The following is a 22,236-nucleotide window of genomic DNA, read 5'->3' on the forward strand; positions in this document are numbered from 1 at the left end:
TGGGGGGTGGGGGGGAAGGTGGCCTCATGCTGGGGATTGGAGGCCTGGACAGGTGAACGACGGTCTCCGATTGCAGGGGCTGGGTCAGGTAGGGACCGTGAATTAGAGCTAGGTATAAAGCCGCTTACCACCTGGATGCAGCAGTCGCTGCCTGGGTTTATCTGCCGGGTTTCACGAATTGTGTGAGACCCTTCCACAGACAGTTTAAATCACAATGGAGGTTAAAAAAGAGGCTTCCGGCCTCATTACAATATTTAAATTGATGTTCCGCCCCCTGGGAGCAAGTTGGTCACCTGCCTCATCCCTGTCAAAACTGGAAATAAGAACATAAGAAATAGGAGCAGAAGTAGGCCACCTGGCCCCTCGAGCCTGCTCCCCCATTTAATAAGATCATGGCTGATCTGATCTTGGGCTCAGTTCCACTTCCCTGCCCGCTCCCCATAACCCTTTATTCCCTTATCGCTCAAAAATCTGTCCGTCTTAAATTGATTCAATGACCCAGCCTCCACAGTTCTCTGGGGCAGAGAATTCCATAGATTTACAACCCTCTGAGAGAAGAAATTCCTCCTCATCTCATTTAAATGGGCGGCCCCTTATTCTGAGACTACGTCCCCTAGTTTTAGTTTCACCTATGAGTGGAAATATCCTCTCTGCATCCACCTTGTCGAGCCCCCTCATTATCTTATATGTTTCGGTAAGATCACCTCTCATTCTTCTAAACTCCAATGTGTATAGGCCCAAGCTACTCAACCTATCTTAAGTCAACCCCCTCATCTCCGGAATCAACCTAGTGAACGTTCTCTGAACAGCCTCCAATGCAAGTATATCCTTCCTTAAATACGGAGACCAAAACTGTACGCAGTACTCTAGGTGTGGTCTTACCAATACCCTGTACAGTTGTAGCAGGACTTCTCTGCTTTTATACTCTATCCCCCTTGCAATAAAGGCCAACATTCCATTTGCCTTCCTGATTACTTGCTGTAGCTGCGTACTAATTTTTTGTGTTTCATGCACAAAGACCCCCAGGTCCCTCTGTACTGCAGCACTTTGCAATTTTTCTCCAGTTAAATTATAATTTGTTTTTCCACTTTTTCTGCCAAAGTGGATAACCTCACATTTTCCCACATTATACTCCATCTGACAAATTTTTGCCCGTGGGCGGGTATGGAGGCCGGATCAATTCGGATTTCCATTTTTAACAATTTAACTGCCCCCATGCTCCAAACCCTCCTGTTTTTTTTTTAAAAAGGGCAAAAATTCCAGCCATTGAGTTTTGAGATTGATTCCTGGACAGGTGTGTCCTTTCACGTTCTTGACTTTTACCTTCTGTTCCCTCTCCTCTCCCGAGAGAGCTGTCTTTTACTTCAGAAATGGAAGGCCTGACAATGCAGGTTTTACTTGGAGACAGTTACTGAACCTGAGAAGTCAGTTGACCAGATAGAGATTCTTCAGCTATAAAGGATCGAATGTGCTCCGTGTCTTGAACGTTCAAAGGCTTGAAAGGATAGTCCTTTGACTTTATCTAATTACCTGCTTTTACAACAAGTGAACTTTTGGGAACTGCAGACACCACACGGATTTTGTTAGAATTTGTGGTACATTTATAATGGATCCTTGCTGATGAATAATCAGTGAAAATAGCTACTGGTTTGAAAACTCCAACCAAAAGCAATTTTGAATGGATTTGTAGAGCAGCACCATGGTCTCGGCTTTCTTCCAGTTTCCAATTGTGCTTTTTCTTGTTTGAAATGCTGACCGACCTGCTGAGTATTTTCAGTTGTGATTTCTGTAAAAAGACCTGTGCTCAGTTCAAACTCCAGCCATGGGTTTCAGTTTCCATTCATCAGTCCCAAGATTACATTAAGTTTCTATTCACTGTGAAAGAGCAGGAATTATCAAGTCAATGCAAATTTGCTTTTGGTTGGAGTTTGTAAAACCAGGAGCTATTTTCACTGATTACTCATCAGCAAAGTTCAGTTATAAATGTACCACGAATTCTAACAAAATCCCTGTGGTCTCTGCAGTTCCCAAAAGTTCACTTGTAAAAGCAGATAATTAGTCAGATAAAGTAAAAGGACTATCCTTTCAAGCCTTTGAACATCCAAGACACGGAGCACATTCAATCCTTTATAGCTGAAGAATCTCTATCTGGTCAACTGACTTCTCAGGTTCAGTAACTGTCTCCAAGTAAAACCTTCATTCGCAGGTCTCCATTTCTGAAGTAAAAGACAGCTCGAGAGAGAAGTCCCGGAATATATGCCAGGTCATTGCTTCATCTGCTTTTTGCGTTGTTATGACTCCAAGAACTGGAGCACATAATTTGGGCTGACACTCCAGCACAGTGCTGAGGGAGCGCTGCACTGTCGGAGGTGCCGTCTTTCGGATGAGACGTTAAACCGAGGCCCCGTCTGCTCTCTCAGGTCGAGTAAAAGATCTCGTGGCACTATTTTGAAAAAGAGTAACGGAGTTATCCCCGGTGTCCTGGCCAATATTTATTCCTCAATCAACATAACTAAAACAGATTATCTGGTCATTATCACATTGCTGTTTTTGGGAGCTTGCTGTGCGAAGGTTGGCTGCCGTGTTTTCTACATTACAACAGTGACTCCCACAGTCACAATGTGGATTCTGTCCACTAAGAGGCACAACGGACATGATCTTCACCGCGCGGCAACAACAAGAGAAATGCAAGGAACAGCACCAACTGTGGTACATGGCCTTCTTATCCTCACAGAAGCCTTTGACACAGTTAACCGCGAGCGACTATGAAGCATCCTCCTCCGTTTCGGCTGCCCCCAAAAGTTTGTCACCATCCTCCGCCTGCTCCACGATGACATACAAGCCGTGATCCTTACCAATGGAGCCATCACAGACCCAATCCACGTCTGGACCGGGGTCAAGCAGGGCTGCATCATCGCATCAACGCTCTTCTCGATCTTCCTTGCTGCAATGCTCCATCTCACTCTCAACAAGCTCCCTGCTTGAGTAGAACTAAACTATAGAACCAATGGGAACCTGTTCAACCTTCGCCGCCTCCAGGCTAGATCCAAGGTTGTCCCATCCTCTGTTATCGAACTACAGTACACGGACGACGCTTGCGACTGTGTACACTCAGAGGCCGAACTCCAAGCCATCATCAACACCTTCACTGAGATGTACGAAAGCATGGGTCTTACACTAAACATCCGTAAGATAAAGGTCCTCCACCAACCTGACCCCGCCACACAGCACTGCTCCCTGGTCATCAAAATCCACGGCGCAGCCTTGGACAACGTGGACCATTTTTCATATCCCGGGAGCCTACTATCAGCTAGGGCAGACATGGATGACGAGGTCCAACACCACCTCCAGTGCGCCAGCGCCGCCTTCGCTCACCTGAGGAAGAGTGTTTGAAGACCAGGACCTCAAATCTGGCACCAAGCTTATGATCTACAGGGCAGTAGTGATACCCGCCCTCCTACATGGCTCAGAGGCATGGACTATATACAGCAGACATTTCAACGCCCTGGAGAAGCACCACCAGCGCTGCCTCCGCAAGATCCTGCAAATCCCCTGGGAGGACAGACGCATCAACATCAGTGTTCTCGCTCAGGCCAACATCCCCAGCATCGAAGCACTGACCACACTCGACCAGCTCCGTTGGACGGACCACATCCTCCACACGCCGGACATGACACTCCCTAAGCAAGCACTCTACTCGGAACTCCTACATGGCAAGCAAGCCCCAGGTGGGCAGAGGAAATGTTTCAAAGACACCCTCAAAGTCTCCTTGATAAAGTGCAACAGCCCCACCAGCACCTGTGAATCCCTGGCCCAAGACCGCCCAAAGTGGAAGAAGAGCATCCGGGAGGGGCGCTGACCTCGGGTCTCGTCGCCGAGAGCATGCGGAAATCAAGCGCAGACAGCGGAAGGAGAGTGCGGCAAACCAGACTCCCCACCCACCTTTTCCCTCAACGACTGTCTGCCCCACCTGTGACAGAGACTGTAATTCCCGTATTGGACTGTACAGCCACCTGAGAACTCGTTTTTAGAATGGAAGCAAGTCTTCCCGATTTTGGGGGACTGCCTATGATGATGATGACACTCCAAAAGTACTTCATTGGCAGGAAAGCGCTTTGAGACGTCTGGTGGTCGTGAAAGGTGCTATATAAATGCAAGTCTTTCTTTTTACTGTAATGTGCCATTCAGGCCATTGCACTTAAAGATGGAGCCTCCTATAATAATAGGAATTACAAAATTACATAATTCTTTTACAAATATACAAAAGAAAAATACTGTGGATGCTGGAAATCAGAAATAAAAACAGAAAATGCTGGAGATACTCGGCAGGTCAGGCAGCATCTGCGGAGCGAGAGACAGAGTTAACATTTCGGGTCAATGATCTTTCGCCAGAACCCTCTTTTTCAAATTTGCAAAAAAAAAAATAGTAAATGGTATCATCGAGTTGTGAGAAATTACTCAATCGGATTGCATGACCACGCTGAAGTCACAATGGAGACAGTCATCGGGTCAGTCAGCCAGAGCTCTTCAACAATTCTGGTTGTTTAGCAAGTGTGGCTATGGATGTATGCACATACTGCATTCATTCAGCTCAATGTTTGCAGTAATCTCACTTCCTCAATAAAGGTCACCACAGTCGCTACTGACAAGAAAGTTCAGTTGGGACATCGAAGGACGTCAAAGGCGGGGTCATCGCAATTTGGGAGATGGATGGAACCCTGCATCATTTCTGGCTGGCACATTCAGGTTGCACATCCTCACTGTTTGGAAAGCCAAGGCTGCTCATTAGGAGTCTGATTTCTAAAATGGGTACTTGATGAGGAAACTCCCTCTTAAATAAGAGACCTTGCAATAGCACCTTTAATCAGCTGCTTTCTGGGACAGTACGTTCCCGACAGCAGCAACGTTGTTGTTCTTCAGCTGCTGTCTCCAAACTCGAGATTAATAAGTGAATTATAAAGGAGCCCCACCACCCCGTTGACCTTTGAACACCTCCGAGACGCTGGGTACACCCGACCCTTCGCCGTTCATGCTCCTTGCCTGGTCAGCTGACTGCTCACATTCCAGTTCCAAATGTAAACGCCCCTCCCAAGTTAAGCAGCAAAATCGGGCATTTCCAGGGGTCTGCCTCTCTAGTCTGTGGAATTCGCTGCCTCAGAGAGCTGTGAAAACCGGGACATTGAATAAATTTAGCTTCTTAACCAATAAGGGAATAAGGGGTTATGGGGAGCAGGCAGGGACCCGAGTCCATGATCGGATCAGCCATGATCGTATTAAATAGCGGAGCAGGCTCGAGGGGCCGGATGGCCTACTTCTGCTCCTATTTCTTATGTTCTTATGTTTAATGGTGAGCATCCGCTTATCCCAAACCCATTGCGACAATCTGATTGACCGTCTTGACGTCAAGCTATTTCTGAAGTCATCCAGCAGTAAAATGGTCCGCTTAAAAACCAGGTTCGGTCAGTTCCAGTGTATCTCCCCGATCTACGGCAACACACTTTACCTCACTGTAATGCCACAGGCTGAAAGCTAAACATTTTCAAAATGATAGCACTCATACCGCTCAGCTTATGCTGATAGGGTGTTATTTGGGCTGGTGCTCAAGGGCAGATCACAGTTTTCTGTAGAGCCGGCAAATTAGCTGGCGGCTTTTCCCTCAGCGATGCTGTTTAACTTAAAGACAGTGCAGTTAAAATAGTGCAACCGAGAGGTATGGGTGATAGTGCCCTTCCCTCGTCAGGAAAACATTCACCAAAAAAAACCCAATGAATTTCAGTTTCAGAAGAGATATAAAGAAGACAGAAGCCACGAAATTCAGTACCGCCCCGTTTGGGGGCAGTAACAGTCGCGGGTTCCTGCGTCAGGTGCGGGAGTCACACCCCGCAGCCTATATTCAGGTTACTGCCCCCGAGGGGAAAAGCAACGCAAAATATCACACTGCACTTCTTCTCGGGGGCGGGAGCGGGAGCGGGGTGCAAAGCCACGCGAAGTTGGCAGCACTACGCGGTGGGACACGTAGCGCTGGCGCATGGACAAGGCCCTACCCTTCATTAATGGGGAGGGCCAAGCTACCGACTCTGCGGGTGGGAAACGGAGCCATCGCTGGGCCTCCAGGGAGCTGGGTGCCGTGGCAACAGCCCGACACACAAGCAGAGTGCCGGGTTGCAAGGTCACGGACCCCGCGATCGACTAGCAAGAGGCCGCGACCGGTAAGTTGGTCATTTCTTTTCCTGTCGCACCTCCCCTTTAATTCTCGGCCCACGAGCGGCCTACAGCAGCTTCAGGGAGCGCTACCAAACTTTCGCTCCGGGGCAAAAACAAGTTGACGCGCGCAGTGATGATGTCGTCATTGCCGGCGCAGCGGAGTGGGCCGCAACCAGTAGTAGAGGGGCGCTACCGGTTACCGCCGCCGCTAAACTCCTGCAAAATTTCACAGGAGTCGCTAGTGGCACTATGCCCGGACGAAAAGTCCCCCTGGGGGACACTAATGGGAGGCACAAACGTCCTGAATCTTTCCCCCTTCATATTTTGAGGCAAAGTAAACTTGCTCTTGATGAATGTATCAACAATTATAGGTCATACATAAAATGGGCTCAGAAGGTTTTAAGACAGGTTTACCCAGACAAGGAACAAGTTACACAAATGGGCCGAAAATTTCGGCCTCTCCGGGAGGCGCACAAAGTGCGCATGCACCCGGCAAGGCCTCGCAAATGCCGGTTCTCGGGGTGCGATGCGCATGCACCAAGAAGCGGCTTTTGCGATCTGTCAAAATGTCTTTTGGCAGATCCAACGCACCCCCGCAGGAAGGACATCCGCGGGGCAGAGACTGGCTATTTGCCCAGCGAATGTCCTTCAAGCTCTTACGTCCGGTGAAAGCAGGTGTATATCCTACTTTTACCAGCGTAAGAGTTTTAAAACATAAAAACATTTTATTTAATCACTCATTTTTATATTAAAATCCCTGTCCATTAAGGTAAGTTTATTTTTAACCCTATTGAAACAAAAGCATTTTTTTTTTAATATTTTTTTTCTAAAGCATTTAATTACATTCAATTTCAATTAATTTTAAATGTGTGAGGTATTTTTTTTTTTTTACTGTGTTGTGTTTCTTGTTTTAGGGGGGTATTCTTATTGATAGTAATGGGAGCTCGTAAAAACAGTTATTGGTGGTCCAGGCCCACGTGATCCCAGGATACGAATACGTATCTAGAAGACATATTCCATACACTGTGAATGGAGGCCTCCGACCGGAATCCTATGTTGCTCCGGGACCGCCAGGTTTTATTGTTAAAAAATTTTGGTTCGGAGAAGTTCGTCCGAAGGAAATCTCCCACTGCAATTTTCCCCCCAGTAATTTTCCTATTTTCGGTATACAATTGAAAATGAACTATGTTCTTTTTGTTAAAGAAAAGCTTCCAAATGTTACCTCATTTCTGTGTGCAGAAACTATTAAAATCATTCCAAATAATAATTCAGGAAGCACAACAGTGAGCAATTACCCTCCAGGAAACAACACAAGCTGCAACGTTCCCCAAAATAAAGCCTTCGAAGTAACAAACTGATTCACTCCCTGCGCTGCACACAAGATTATTAAGTTATTGATCTGTATCCAGTTCTGATGAAGTGTCTCTACCCAAATCATTAACCAGTCTTTTCTCTTAAGACACTGCTGGGCCTACTAACTAATCCCAGTATTTTCTGTTTTTAGAACAGTTCAAAATGAAAAATAATATATTCTTTGGCTCTTGGACGACATGGGAAATGATCCAAGGAAGCAGTTATGATGCAGATGTAATACATGCCTTCAAGTAAGGAATAATCAAAAACCACATAGGTTACTACAAAACTACTACACCCAAGAGGGAGGTTTGATTCAGAGGTGTAAAAATAGAACATGCGTTTCTGTACAGTCTACATCTTCAGTCATTCTATCGACAGAAACAACAGAATTTTGCATTTCCAAGCATGACACTGCTGACGCACTGGAGGCGATGTTGAATCTCCGCATCAATGTCTGCCTTTGCTGATAAGAGGCTCCCGAGATATGGGAAATAGTCCATGTTATCGAGGGCCGCGCCGTGACTCCCCGCTGGAGTGGAATTAAATTACAGAACCAGTGGGAAGCTGTTTAACCTGCTCCGCCTCCAGGCCAGGTCCAAGATCACCCCAAGCTCTGTCACTGAGCTGCAGTATGTGGACGATGCCTGCGTCTGCGCACATTCTGAAGCTGAACTCCAGGATATAGTCAGTATATTCACTGAGGCATATGAAAGCATGGGCCTTTACACTTAACATCCGTAAGATAAAGGTCCTTCACCAGCCTGTCCCCGCAGCACAGCACTGCCCTCCAACCATCAAGATCCACGGCGCGGCCCTGGACAACGTGAACCATTTCCCATATCTCGAGAGCCTCTTATCAGCAAAGGCAGACATTGATGCGGAGATTCAACATCGCCTCCAGTGCGCCAGTGCAGCCTTCGGCCGTCTGAGGAAAAGAGTGTTTGAAGACCTGGCCCTGATATCTACCACCAAGCTCATGGTCTACAGGGCTGTAGTAATACCCGCCCTCCTGTATGGATCTGAGGCATGGACGATGTATAGAAGGCACCTCAAGTCGCTGGAGATATATCACCAACGATGTCTCCGCAAGATCCTGCAGATCCCCTGGGAGGACAGGGGCACCAACATCAGCGTCCTCGTCCAGGTTAACATCCCCAGTATTGAAGCACTGACCACACTCGATCAGCTTCGCTGGGCAGGCCACATAGTTCGCATGCCAGATACGAGACTCCCTAAGCAAATGCTTTATGCGGAGCTCCTTAATGGTAAACGAGCCAAAGGAGGACAGCGGAAACGTTATAAGGACACCCTCAAAGCCTCGCTGGTAAAGTGCGACATCACCACTGACACCTGGGAGACCCTGGCCGAAGACCGCCCGAGGTGGAGAAAGTCCATCCAGGAGGGCGTTGAATTCTTCGAGTCTAAGCTCAAAGAGCGTGACGAGGCCAAGCGCAGGCAGCGGAAGGAACGCGCGGCAAATCAGCCCCACCCACCCCTTCCCTCGACGAATGTCTGTCCCACCTGTGACAGGGTTTGTGACTCTCGTATCGGACTGCTCAGCCACCAGAGAACTCACTTTGGGAGTGGAAGCAAGTCTTCCTCGTTTCCGAGGGACTGCCTATGATGGTGATGACATCTTCAGTCATTCTACAGACAGAAATAACAGGATTTTGCATTTCCAAGCATGACACACACTGCATTACTGACAAGTGATGCATGATAAAAGGGCTCAGGTGACATTTTATTCTGTGCGTAAATATTAGAAGGAAAATTCATCGTTCTGAACTGCCATTATAAACCTCCCCAGTTCAACTTCATCCCCAAATATACAACACAGTTGGCATTTATCTGAATAGTAATCTTCTTGTTGTTCTCTCTTCCAGTAGCTGTCTTGGCTTCTCTTCCAGTAACTGTCTTGGCTTGTGTCCCACTCTCTTTCTAACACACCATCTTCCACCCTGTCTCTCGCAATATGGCTCTTGCACTCTCTTGTGGTGTCAGCTGTGGCTCAGTGGGAAGCACACTCGCCTCGGTGTCAGAAGTTTGTGGGTTCAAGTCCCACTCCAGGGACTTGAGCACATAAATCTAGCTGACACTCCAGTGCAGTGCTGAGGGAGTGCTGCACAGTCGGAGGTGCCGTCTTTCGGATAAAATGTTAAACCGAGACCAACTCTCAGGTGGACGTATAAGATCCCATGGCACTATTTCGAAGAAGAGCAGGGGCGTTATCCCCGGTGTCCTGGCTAATATTTATCACTCAATCAACAAAACAAAAAAAAAAATCATCTGGTCATTATCACACTGCTGTTTGTGGCAGCTTGCTGTGCGCAAATTGGCTGCCGCATTTCCCACATTACAACAGTGACGACACTCCAAAAGTACTCCATTGGCTGTAAAGCACTTTGAGACATCCGGTGGTCGTGAAAGGCGCTATATAAATGCAAGTCTTTCTTTCTTTTTGTTTCTATAATAGTGTTTGTCTCTCATCAAACTTCTTCCTTTGCGCAAGATGCGAATTCTCTCTCCTGTATGCCACTCAGCTCAATTGTTTGTGCATATCTCGCTCTGTGACATTCTCTCTGTCTGGTTCTCTGTCTGCCTTGAGCACACCATCTCTGACCTTTCTTATGGTACATCTCTCTAACCCTCTCGATATTCGGTACATTCACCCTTTCTTCTTACGAGACCTGGACCAGACTGCGGCCTTGAAATCTCTGATGGCTTCAGAATTTATCTCGCCTGACTTGAGGGTGGGGCATGTGTCATCTTAGTGCAAAGAAAACTGCGACATGAACTGGGAGGAAATATGTACTCCGAAGTGGACAACACGTAGACTTTTTTTTTTTAAATGGCTACTTTGGAGAACATGCTCCTTTGGGGTCTGGACAGGGTGGATAGAGAGGAACTGTTCCCATTGGCGCAAGGGTCGAGAACCAGAGGACACAGATTTAAGCTGACTGGCAAAAGGCGATGAAAGAAAAAACGTTTTTTTTCGCAGTGAGTAGTTAAGATCAGGAAAGCACTGCCTGAAAGAGTGGTGGAGGCAGACGCAATTTTATCTTTCAAAAGGGAGTTGGATAAGTATCTGAAGGGACAGAAAATTGCAGGGCTACGGGGAAAGGGCGGGGGAGTGGGACTAGCTGAGAGTCGGCACGGACTCGATGGGCCGAATGGCCTTCTTCCGTGCTGCAACCGTTCTAAGATTCTATGACGATGTACAGCGAGAACAAAACAAATCAATGCAGAGCAAAAGTTAGAACACGGCACCAAGTGACACTTCAGACGCAAATATACACCCAGCAGGAGCAAAACTAAATCTATGGAGGAAAGTGCAGCAATCTGATCTTCGAGGCCATTTTCCCTCTCATGGCACTAGGATCTGATTGGTCACCATTAAGCACGTGATGGATAATACCATGTGGTTAGATTGGATCAATCAGAAAGCCAGAAGGAAACACATTCATAGACATAATACATATCGCTAAGATTTTAGCCTTAAATTATGTTACATAAAAAAACCAATAGAACTGCGAAACAGGAGCAGAAAAAAACCATGATCCCATTATCAATATAAGAACTTAAGAAATAGGAGCAGGAGTAGGCCATACGGCCCCTCGAGCCTGCTCCACCATTCAATAAAATCATGGCTGATCTGATCTTGGACTCAACTCCATTTTCCTGCCTGTTCCCCATAACCCTCGACTCCCCTGTAGTTCAAGAATCTGTCTACCTCAGCCTTGAATATATTCAATGACACAGCTCTCTGGGGCAGAGAATTCCAAAGATTCACGACCCTCTGAGAAGAAATTCCTCCCCATCTCAGTTTTAAATGGGCGACCCCCTTATTCTTAAACCACGCCCAGTAGTTCTAGATTCCCCCACGAGGGGAAACATCCTCTCTGTATCTACCCTGTCAAGCCTCCTCAGAATCAACATGAACGCATCATTTTTGTCCAATATTGACAGATCATTAACCCATCAAAAGTTTCTCATAACCTCCAACTGTGACCCAATTTCAATTCCAACCCAAACAGATGGAATGACTGATGACATCCTCTATCTGTCTAAGGGTTCTAATGAGGAACTTGGACACTCAATCCAGCTTGTAGTGGGCATGGGGCCGCAAGGGAAAAGATTACTCAAATACTGTATCAACTGGAAAACACCTTCGATGACTAGTGTGAAGTAGCAAACGGTCACATTGTTTTTAAAGCATGTGTGTGTGAGAGATTTCCTGCAAATATTGACACACCTAGGTAAGAACGTGATCTAAAATGGGAATGAACTGTTCTGAAGCAGCGAAAAAGACTTGCATTTATATAGCACCTTTCACGACCACCGTATGTCTCAAAGCGCTTTACAGCCAATGAAGTACTTTTGGAATGTAGTCACTGTTGTAATGTGGGAAACGTGGCAGACAATTTGTGCACAGCAAGCTCCCACAGTCACCAATGTGATAATGACCAGATAATCGTTTTTTGTTATTTTGACTGAGGGAGACATAGAGGCCAGGACACTGGGGATAACTCTTAGAAACATAGAAAATAGGTGCAGGAGTAGGCCATTCAGCCCCTCGAGCCTGCACCACTATTCAATATGATCATAGCTGATCATTCCTTCAGTACCCCTTTCCTGCTTTCTCTCCATACCCCTTGATCCCTTTAGCTATAAGGGCCAGATCTAACTCCCTCTTGAATATATCCAATGAACTGGCATTAACAACTCTCTGTGGTAGGGAATTCCACAGGTTAACAACTCTCTGAGTGAAGAAGTTTCTCCTCATCTCAGTCCTAAATGGCCTACCTCTTATCCTAGGACTATGTCCCCTGGTTCTGGACTTCCCCAACATCTGGAACATTCTTCCCAGATCTAACCTGTCCCATCCCGTCAGAATCTTATACGTTTGTATGAGATCCCCTCTCATCCTTCTAAACTCCAGTGAATAAAGGCTCAGTTGATCCAGTCCCGCCTCATATGACAGTCCAGTCATCCCTGGAATCAGTCTGGTGAACCTTCGCTGCACTCCCTCAATAGCACGAACGTCCTTCCTCAGATTAGGAATAGTGCCATAGGAACAGGAGTGGGACTTGAACCCACAACCTTCTGACTCTGAGATGAGTATGCTACCCACTGAGCCACGGCTCAGCAGGGGGGGGGAGGGGGGGGAGGGGGAGTCCACGTTTGAATCACTCTAAATAATTTCGGGTTGTGTGCAAGTAATAGCTGGAGCCAAGAATATAATATCTACACTGCAAAAGCCACCAAATGAATGGGCCGTGTTGTCTGAAGAGACAAGAAACACTCGGGATTATACCCAAGGAAGACTATTTGCTGGCCAGTACCATCATGTTTGTATAGGGATATAAAGAGGGAATTGCATAGCTTCCCAACCACCTGCCTTTTGGCAAAAAGTTGGAATCTGGCCAGGAAAGTTCGGGAATTGTCTGCCAATGACACTCCAAATTGAACCCTCTTGTGAGCACGGATCATCCCGACAAATGGGTGGGGAAAAGAGGTCTAATCTTGTTGTAATCAAAGCCAGTTCTGACGAAGGGTCATCGACCTGAAACGTTAACTCGCCATCTCTCTCCATGTAGGTTGCCGGAGCCCCCTGGGTATCTCCAGCATTTTGTGTTTTTATTTCAGATTTCCAGCGTCTACAGTATTTTGCTTTTCGCATCACCAAAACCAGAGAAGGTTTTAGGAAATGAGGCCATAGGTGGGAAAAGATTTTGAGAATGAGCCAAAAAAAGGGAAGGTTTTGCAGACTTTATGTGGAATGTTGCGAAAGAATCAAACTTTTAAATTGCCGATTGTAACAAGTTGTGTTGAAATCCATTAATTGTAAGGTTGTCTGTCGGGTTTTGATAATTAAAAAGTCTCAGACATGGACGGAGAATAAGTAACATTACCATTCAGTCCAATAAACAAGGGGCCCTCCTGTCTGACTGCAGTAGTTTTGATTAAATGTTCCAGCTGAAACAGTGACTGTTCTCTTTCAGATTCTGGCTCCAAGGGCTCTCCTCTAATTCTGGCCTCTTGAGCATCCCTGATTATAATCGCTCAACCATTGGCGGCCGTGCCTTCTGTTGCCTAGGCCCCAAGCTCTGGAATTCCCTCCCTAAACCTCTCCGCCTCTCTCTCCTCCTTTAAGACACTCCTTAAAACCTACCTCTTTGACCAAGCTTTTGGTCACCTGCCCTAATTTCTCCTTGTGCGGCTCAGTGTCAATTTTTTTGTCTCATAATACTCTTGTGAAGCTCCTTGGGACGTTTCACTACGTTAAAGGCGCTATATAAATACAAGTTGTTGTTGGCTCACCTGCTGTGTGTACTTCAAGCATTTTCTATATTAATTCCAGATTCCCAGCATTCACATTTTTTTTTAATCCATCTTCACTAAACAAAAATATACCCATTGCTTATTGCTCTGCTTCAGCCATTTTGTTCTCCCACTTGGTGGGGAAACAATTGCCGGGCCATGAGAAAAGAGCAGGGGGGCGGCGAGATTAAATTCTTTCAAAGAGCCAACACAGGCACGATGGGCAGAATAGCCTTCTGTGCTGTATGATTCTATGACATTGTGACTGCCTTTGCTGGAAAAGTAGTTCAAATTGTTGAAAAAGTGCTTACCAACTCGGTGAAACCCTTAATAACCTGGCGCTGCTTGAGGTTGGTCTCTCCATCCAGGTTAGCAGTCTCAATGTGGCAGAGTCCATCAGGATCACTGGAGTACAGGAGCAGGATATCAGCAGGAATGATTTCATTGCAACGCAGGCGAACAAAATCCCCAACTTGAACTTCTTTCCAGTACCTTTCCACATACTTTTTCTCATTCCTTGCAAGACAAAAAAAAAATCACACCAGTCAGTCATGTAAATGTGGACACTTAACACAGTTAAATATCTACATACATCTTGGAGATGGTTAAAATCATTGAATGACTGATAAAGCAATGATTAGTTATGGTATTGTGAATCATGAAAAATGTTTATTAAAAATGTACCTTATTTGGCTTGAAATAATGCTGTGCTATATTCATACACATTAAAATAAATGTGTTACAGTCTTTGTGTCAACTGCGGCTAACACTCTTGTCTCTGAGTCAGAAGGTTGTGGGTTCAAGTCCCATTCCAGAGACTTGAGCACAAAAATCTAGGCTGACACTCCAGCGCAGTACTGACGAGTGCTGCACTGTTGGAGGTGCCGTCTTTCGGAATAGGCGTTAAATCGAGGTCCTGTCTGCCCTCTCAGGTGGACATAAAAGATCCCATGGCACTATTTTGAAGAAGAGCAGGGGAGTTAACCCCGGTGTCCTGACCATTATTTATCTCGCAATCAACATCACTAAAAAACAGATTATCTGGTCTTTACCACATTGTTGTGGGAGTTTGAAAGAAAGACTTGCATTTATATAACGCCTTTCACGACCACCGGGCAGCCAATGAAGTACTGCTGTGCACAAACTGGCTGCCACGCCTCCTACATTACAAGTGATTACACTTCAAAAAGTGCTTCATTGGCTGTAAAGCGCTTTGGGAAACAAGGTCGTTGTGAAAGGTGGCTATGGAAATGCAAGTCTTTCTTTATTTGTTTTTTTAAAAAGCGGAGAGAAAAATTTCACGTGAACATGTTCAAAGATTTGTTATTAAAAATGCACAATGCAACTTCAATCAAATGATTTCTTAAACGATTCAGGATGTTATGTTTACAATAAATTTAATAGGTGGCATGCTATAGACAAGACTTTTAACTGTATAAAAAGATAGAAAATCATTTTGATATTTTATAGAAATAGTTTATTTTAGGGGAAGACAAGAACATGGTTAATCCATTTAGTGGAGAAATCGGTTAATTTACACTAGGCCCCATTTAAGAGATTAAACATAAGAACACTGACTACGTTTGTTTATCTGTCCTCATGAACATCAAAGGAAATGCTTGACTCTGTGAATGAACTGAATTGTAGCTAACCAGACCAGTTATATCAATTACAAGTAGTTTCAAAGTCTGCTGCACACATTGCCACGTCAGTGCTTGTGAACAGCCGTTTTGCTGCTGTTAGGAAAACATGTAATGTGATTAAAGGCAGCCAGCTATTGCAATATAACCAGAGCCCCACTCCACCAGGACAGACAGCACCATGTGCGTTCCACGGAGAATGTTTAGAAGGTGCATTCATGAACAGCGCAATTCAAAATTTCACCTCTTCGTAGCTCCTGAAAAGGGTGGCCTTCAACAAGAGGTTTCTGGGTCCTTTTCTAATTCCCCCATCCCACCCCCTCTTCTTGATTGAGAGGGCTAGAAAGCAGGAGAGGGGGAAAGGAAGCGGGAGAGAGGAGAGCGCAAAATGGAAGTTTGCATGTATATACCATCTTTCACAACTTCTGAATGTCCCAAAGCAGTTCACAGCCAGTTAATAACTTTTAACCAGCACTGTTCCTTCACTTGGCTCAGTCACTCAGTCATACCATCCATTTTTGTCTAATTACACTGCAATTAATTTTACTGCAGTAAAGGGGCTAGTTGTTGTTGTAGTAGTCAATGTTGTAATGGAGGAAATGGAGCAGCCAATTTATGCACAGCAAAGTCCCACAGACAGCAATGAGATAAATGATCAGACAATCTGTTTTAGTTGTGCTGGTGGAGGGATAAATATTGACTGGCACATTGGTAAGAATCCCCTGTACTGCTTCAGATCCTGCCATCGAATTTATTACGTCCACCTGAGAGAAGAGAAGGGGCCTCGGTTTAATATGTCATCCAAACAGCACTCCCTCAGCACTGAAGTGTCAGCCTAGATTATGTGCTCAAGTCTCTGAAGAGGAGCCTGAATCCACGATCTTCTGGCTCAGAGGCGTCTGCACAATCCCACACCTAAAAGATAGCATCCTCTTTTGGTACAGCGCAAGTTTTCAAAAATTCACTTTCACCCTCAAGCAAACCAAGCTTTGAAAGTCTCCTTTTGCGGCGCAGAGGTAAACCATGCAAAAAAACCCTCCTATTTAGGAGTCACACGTGATCGCACCCGATCATATAGGCAGCATCTCCAGAAACTTGGGAAGAAACTAAAGAGTAAGGTCAACTTGATCCAGAAACTCGCCCAATCCACATGGGGAGCAGACGCTCAAAACCTCCGCACGACAGCACTCGCCCTGGTGTACTCTACAGCAGCGTACTGCTTTGCTTTCTGACATGGCTATCAAGCCTGCGTGTCAAATCCATTGATGTCCAGCTGAATTCTACTGTAGGAATTATCACCGGTACTCTTTTATCGACACCAACACCTTGGCTGCCCGTGCTTGCATAGAAACATAGAAATTAGGTGCAAGAGTAGGTCATTCGGCCCTTTGAGCATGCACCGCCATTCAACAAAATCATTGCTGATCATTCAACCTCAGTACCCCTTTCCTGCTTTCTCTCCATACCCCTTGATCCCTTTGGCCATAAGGGCCTTATCTAACTCCCTCTTGAATATATCTAACGAACTGGCCTCAACAACTTTCTGCAGTAGAGAATTCCACAGGTTAACCACTCTGAGTGAAGAAGTTTCTCCTCATCTCGGTCCTAAATGGCTTACCCCTTATTCTTAGACTGTGACCCCTGGTTCTGGAACTCTCCAGCAATGGGAACATTCTTCCTGCATCTAACCTGTCCAATCCCGTCAGAATTTTATATGTTTCTATTAGATCCCCTCTCATTCTTCCAAACTCCAGTGGATACAAGCCGAGTTGATCCAGTCTCCCCTCATATGTCAATCCTGCCATCCCGGGAATCAGTCTGGTGAACCTTCGTTGTACTCCCTCAATAGCAAGGACGTCCTTCCAGATTAGGAGATCAAAACTGAACACAATAGTCTCGGTGTGGCCTCACCAAGGCTCTGTGCAACTGCAGTAAGACCTCCCTGCTCCGATACTCAAAACCTCTAGCTATGAAGGCCAACATGCCATTTACCTTCTTCACCGCCTAATGTACCTGCATGCCAACCTTCAATGACTGATGTACCATGACACCCAGGTCTCATTGCACCTCCTCTTTTCCTAATCTGTCACCATTCAGATAATATTCTGTCTTCCTGTTTTTGCCACCAAAGTGGATAAACTCACATTTATCCACATTATACTGCATCTGCCATGCATTTGCCCACTCACCTAACCTGTCCAAGTCACCCTGCAGCCTCTTAGCATCCTCCTCACAGATCACACCGCCACCCAGCTTAGTGTCATCTGCAAACTCGGAGATATTATATTCAATTCCTTCATCTAAATCATTGATGTATATTGTAAATAGCTGGGGTCCCAGCACTGAGCCCTGCAGCACCCACTGGTCACTGCCTGCCATTCTGAAAAGGACCCGTTTATCCTGACTCTCTGCTTCCTGTCTTTCAACCAGTTCTCTATCCACGTCAATACATTACCCCCAATACCATGTGCCTTAATTTTGCACACTAATCTCTTGTGTGGGACCTTGTCAAAAGCCTTTTGAAAGTCCAAATACACCACATCCACTGGTTCTCCCTTGTCCCCTCTATTAGTTACATCCTCAAAAAATTCTAGAAGATTTGTCAAGCATGATTTCCCTTTCATAAATCCATGCTGACTTGGACCGATCCTGTCACTGCTTTCCAAATGCGCTGCTATTTCATCTTTAATAATTGATTCCAACATTTTCCCCACCACCGATGTCAGGCTAACCGGTCTATAATTCCGTTTTCTCTCTCCCTCCTTTTTTAAAAAATGGTGTTACATTAGCTATCCTCCAGTCCATAGGAACTGATCCAGAGTCAATAGAATGTTGGAAAATGATGACCAATGAATCCACTATTTCTAGGGCCACTTCCTTAAGTACTCTGGGATGCAGCCTATCAGGCCCTGGGGATTTATCGGCCTTCAATCCCATCAATTTCCCTAACACAATTTCCTGACTAATAAGGGTTTCCTTCAGTTCCTCCTTTTCGCTAGGCCCTCGAACCCCTAGTATTTCCAGAAGGTTATTTGTGTCTTCCTTAGTGAAGACAGATCCAAAGTATTTGTTCAATTGGTCTGCCATTTCTTTGTTCCCCATTATAAATTCACCTGATTCTGACTGCAAAGGACCTACGTTGGTCTTCACAAATTATTTTCTCTTCACATATTATAGAAGCTTTTGCAGTCAGTTTTTATGTTCCCTGCAAGCTTACTCTCATACTCTATTTTCCCCCTCCTAATTAACCCGTTTGTCGTCCTCTGCTGAATTCTAAATTTCTCCCAGTCCTCAGGTTTGCTGCTTTTTCTGGCCAATTTATATGCCTCTTCCTTGAATTTAACACTATTCTTAATTTCCCTTGTTAGCCACGGTTGAGCCACCTTCCCCGTTTTATTTTTACTCCAGACAGGGATGTACAATTGTTGAAGTTCATCCATGTGATCTATAAATGTCTGCCATTGCCTATCCACTGTCAACCCTTTAAGTATCATTTGCCAGTCTATTCTAGCCAATTCATGTCTCATACCATCGAAGTTACCTTTCCTTAAGTTCAGGACCCTAGTCTCTGAATTAACACTGTCACTCTCCATCTTAATAAAGAATTCTACCATATTATGGTCACTCGTCCCTCGGGGACCTCGCACAACAAGATTGCTAATTAGTCCTCTCTCATTACACATCACCCAGTCTAGGATGGCCAGCTCTCTAGTTGCACCACCATTCCTACACCGCAAATATGCAGTTCCAGAGAATGCAACTGTGACACTAGCAAAGACATATCGATCCAGCCCGACTTGAACATAACATAACATAAGAACTTAAGAAATAGGAGCAGGAGTAAGCCATATGACCCTTCGAGCCTGCTCCACCATTCAATATGGTCATGGCTGATCTGATCATGGACTCAGGTCCACTTCCCTGCCCGCTCCCCATAACCCCTCATCACCTTATCGTTTAAGAAACTGTCTATTTCTGTCTTAAATTTATTCAATGTCCCAGCTTCCACAGCTCTCTGAGGCCCACCACCAACCCATCTCAAATCTGGAAGGCCTTTTTGAACCGTCGCCGAAGCCCTTCAGCGATCTTCCCTCAGCCTTGATGACCGGTGGCGAAATACTTGGAAGAACTGCGACATACGGAATGGATTCCTTTTAGAGGACCCCACAGTACAACCTGTCAGATCAAACCTTCCTCGCAAACAGTGAACAACCATCAATGGCTGCAGAACTGGTCATAGTAGATGCTGCCACCTTCTCCATAGGTGGAAGTTTAAAGCATCCCCATCATGCGACTGTGGAGCTCCTAATCAGACCCTGGAGCACATCATCGTACACTGCCCTCAGAGGGAATTCACAGGCAGCCTACAAGATATCCACGCTGTTACACCGGAAACTTTGGCCTGGATATTGACATTTAAATTGCTTTGTTAATTCAATACAAAAGAAGAAGTTAGTTACTGATGTCAAACTTCTAACAGTTTTTAATGCCTTGGGGCTCAAATGTCTCAAAGCACTTCAATTAAAAAGTTAGTTACTTTGAAGTCTACTAACTTATGTAAGCAAGCATTCCTGCATCGGTGTTAATAAATGATGGTGGGAGTCACAATGTTCACGTACTAGGGGAGTGTATGGAGCCATTAATAGAACCATTGAAAAGGAATTAGCACCACTCAATTACATGAACAAATAGGGACACAAGAATACAAGAATAAAAAGGTAATGATTAATTTGGACAAAACCCTGGTTAGACCACAGTCAGAGGACATTATACAGTTCTAGGCATTCCATTACAGAAAGGACATTAAAGCCACAGAGAGTATATAATGCAGATTCACCAGAATGATGCCAGGATGGGAGTGTACAGTTATGAGGAGAGACTTGAGATATTAGGACTATTTCTATTAGAGTAGAAATGGTCAAGTGGAGATTGAGTAATTTATTTTGCCACAGGGAGTGGTTGAAGCAATGACCAGTGCATCTTCCATGGGAAGAGTAGGTAAACATTTGGAGCAGAGGAAGATACGGGGCTATAGGAAGAAAGCAGGATAGTGGGATTAGTAATGGATTGCTCTAGCAAAGAGCTGATAAAAATACACCTTGGGCTGAATGGCCTTCTTCTCCACTGTAAACTTCTATGACGCATTACTGACTCTTTGCATAAAATTGTTGAATATAAAGTCTTTTCACCTTCCTTCATTGTAGGATCGACTATGTCAAATGTAGTTTGTCTAGAAAATACCCTCTAGGGTTATGAATACTTCAATAGATTACCCGGGCAATCTCTTCCCCAATGTAAACATTCCCAGCTTCTGTCATCTCCTCTCATCATTCAGGTGCTGAAATCTCAGCCATCAATTTAGTTGCTCTTTGCAACGCCCTCCTCAGTAGCTGGATGTCTATCTGTTAAGAATGGCCAGAACTGTACACAGTAACCCAAGTAGGGCTGGAAGAGTGCTCTGTACAAACCCTCCTGCAGTGTAAGCCCTATTTCTATGGCTACACACAATCCAATACACGCAGGGCAATAACAACTGTCAAAGGATCACAAGCCCATCAGATACAACAGCACCAGTGCTATAAAGAAAGACTTGCATTTATATTACGCCTTTCACGACCACCGGACATCTCAAAGCACTTTACAGCCAATGAAGTACTTTGAGTGTAGTCACTGTTGTAATGTGGGAAATGCGGCAGCCATCTTGCGCATAGCAAACTCCCACAAACAACAATGTGATAATGACCAAATAATCTGTTTTTGTTATGTTGATTGAGGGATAACTCCCCTGCTCTTCTTTTGAAATAGTGGCCATGGGATTTTTACGTCCACCTGAGAGAGCAGACGGGGCCTCGGTTTAATGTCTCATCCGAAAGACGGCACCTCCGACAGTGCAGCACTCCCTCAGCACTGCACTGGAGTGCCAGCCTAGATTTATGTGCTCATGTCCCTGGAGCGCGACTTGAACCCACAACCTTCTGACTCGGGGGCGAGTGCACTACCCACTGAGCCACAGCTAACACTATGACTGAGAAGTCATATTAATTTTGTAAGAACGGGGAGCCAACGATAAAATATGTGAATGTGCCATGTCACAAGCACAGTACTCCACCAAACAACAGTGTCCAGACAGAACAGGAAAGAAAAAGAAATGACTTAATGGTAGATGGATATTAAAACAACCATTTCTATCTTCTGAATAGCACAAGGCCTTCAAAATCACAATAAAGACTTGATATGATAAATAACAGCAACACATATTTATCAAATCACAGGCTCTTTTGCCCATTGAGCTCTGTTGCAATCAAACCTACATTAAGTGTGGTTGCAGGACCTCGAGATGCCCTGTAAGCCCCATGCGTCTCTGAATGGTTAAAGTATGTATAACTGTACACAATCAGTCCTGTGACACTGAGTTTATTTAATACGAACTATTGAATAAATGGAACACTTTGCTAGTCATGAGGGCGTGCTGCCATTATAGCATTAGGCAATTAATGATGTGGTTGCTGCAAGTTAACCGCAGCACTACTCAATCTGACAGAGACTGAACACACTTGAAGTAAAATGAAGCGAAGCAAATGGCCAGCTTCTCCACTGTTTCTCTTCGCTGCCGTTTTTTTCTTTTCCCATCCTCTCCAGACGGTACTGAATCTTTTCTGCAGTACAGCACCATGGGAACCGATAGCCCTCCATTACCTCGCCCGAGTGGCCCTTC

At 45.3% G+C, this 22,236-nt stretch overlaps 1 protein-coding gene across 1 annotated transcript in view; it reads right to left on the reverse strand.

Annotated features, from left to right (window-relative positions):
* Positions 1 to 22,236, reverse strand: part of atp10a (ATPase phospholipid transporting 10A) — a 235,348-nt gene that overhangs the window by 142,503 nt on the left and 70,609 nt on the right. Inside the window, exon 2 of the mRNA XM_070892454.1 lies at positions 14,193 to 14,397. Within this exon, the coding sequence (XP_070748555.1) occupies positions 14,193 to 14,397 (205 nt within the window). The remainder of the gene's footprint in view (positions 1 to 14,192; positions 14,398 to 22,236) is intronic.

Source organism: Pristiophorus japonicus, chromosome 10 (assembly GCF_044704955.1).
Source record: "Pristiophorus japonicus isolate sPriJap1 chromosome 10, sPriJap1.hap1, whole genome shotgun sequence".
NCBI classification, from domain to species: Eukaryota; Metazoa; Chordata; class Chondrichthyes; family Pristiophoridae; genus Pristiophorus; species Pristiophorus japonicus.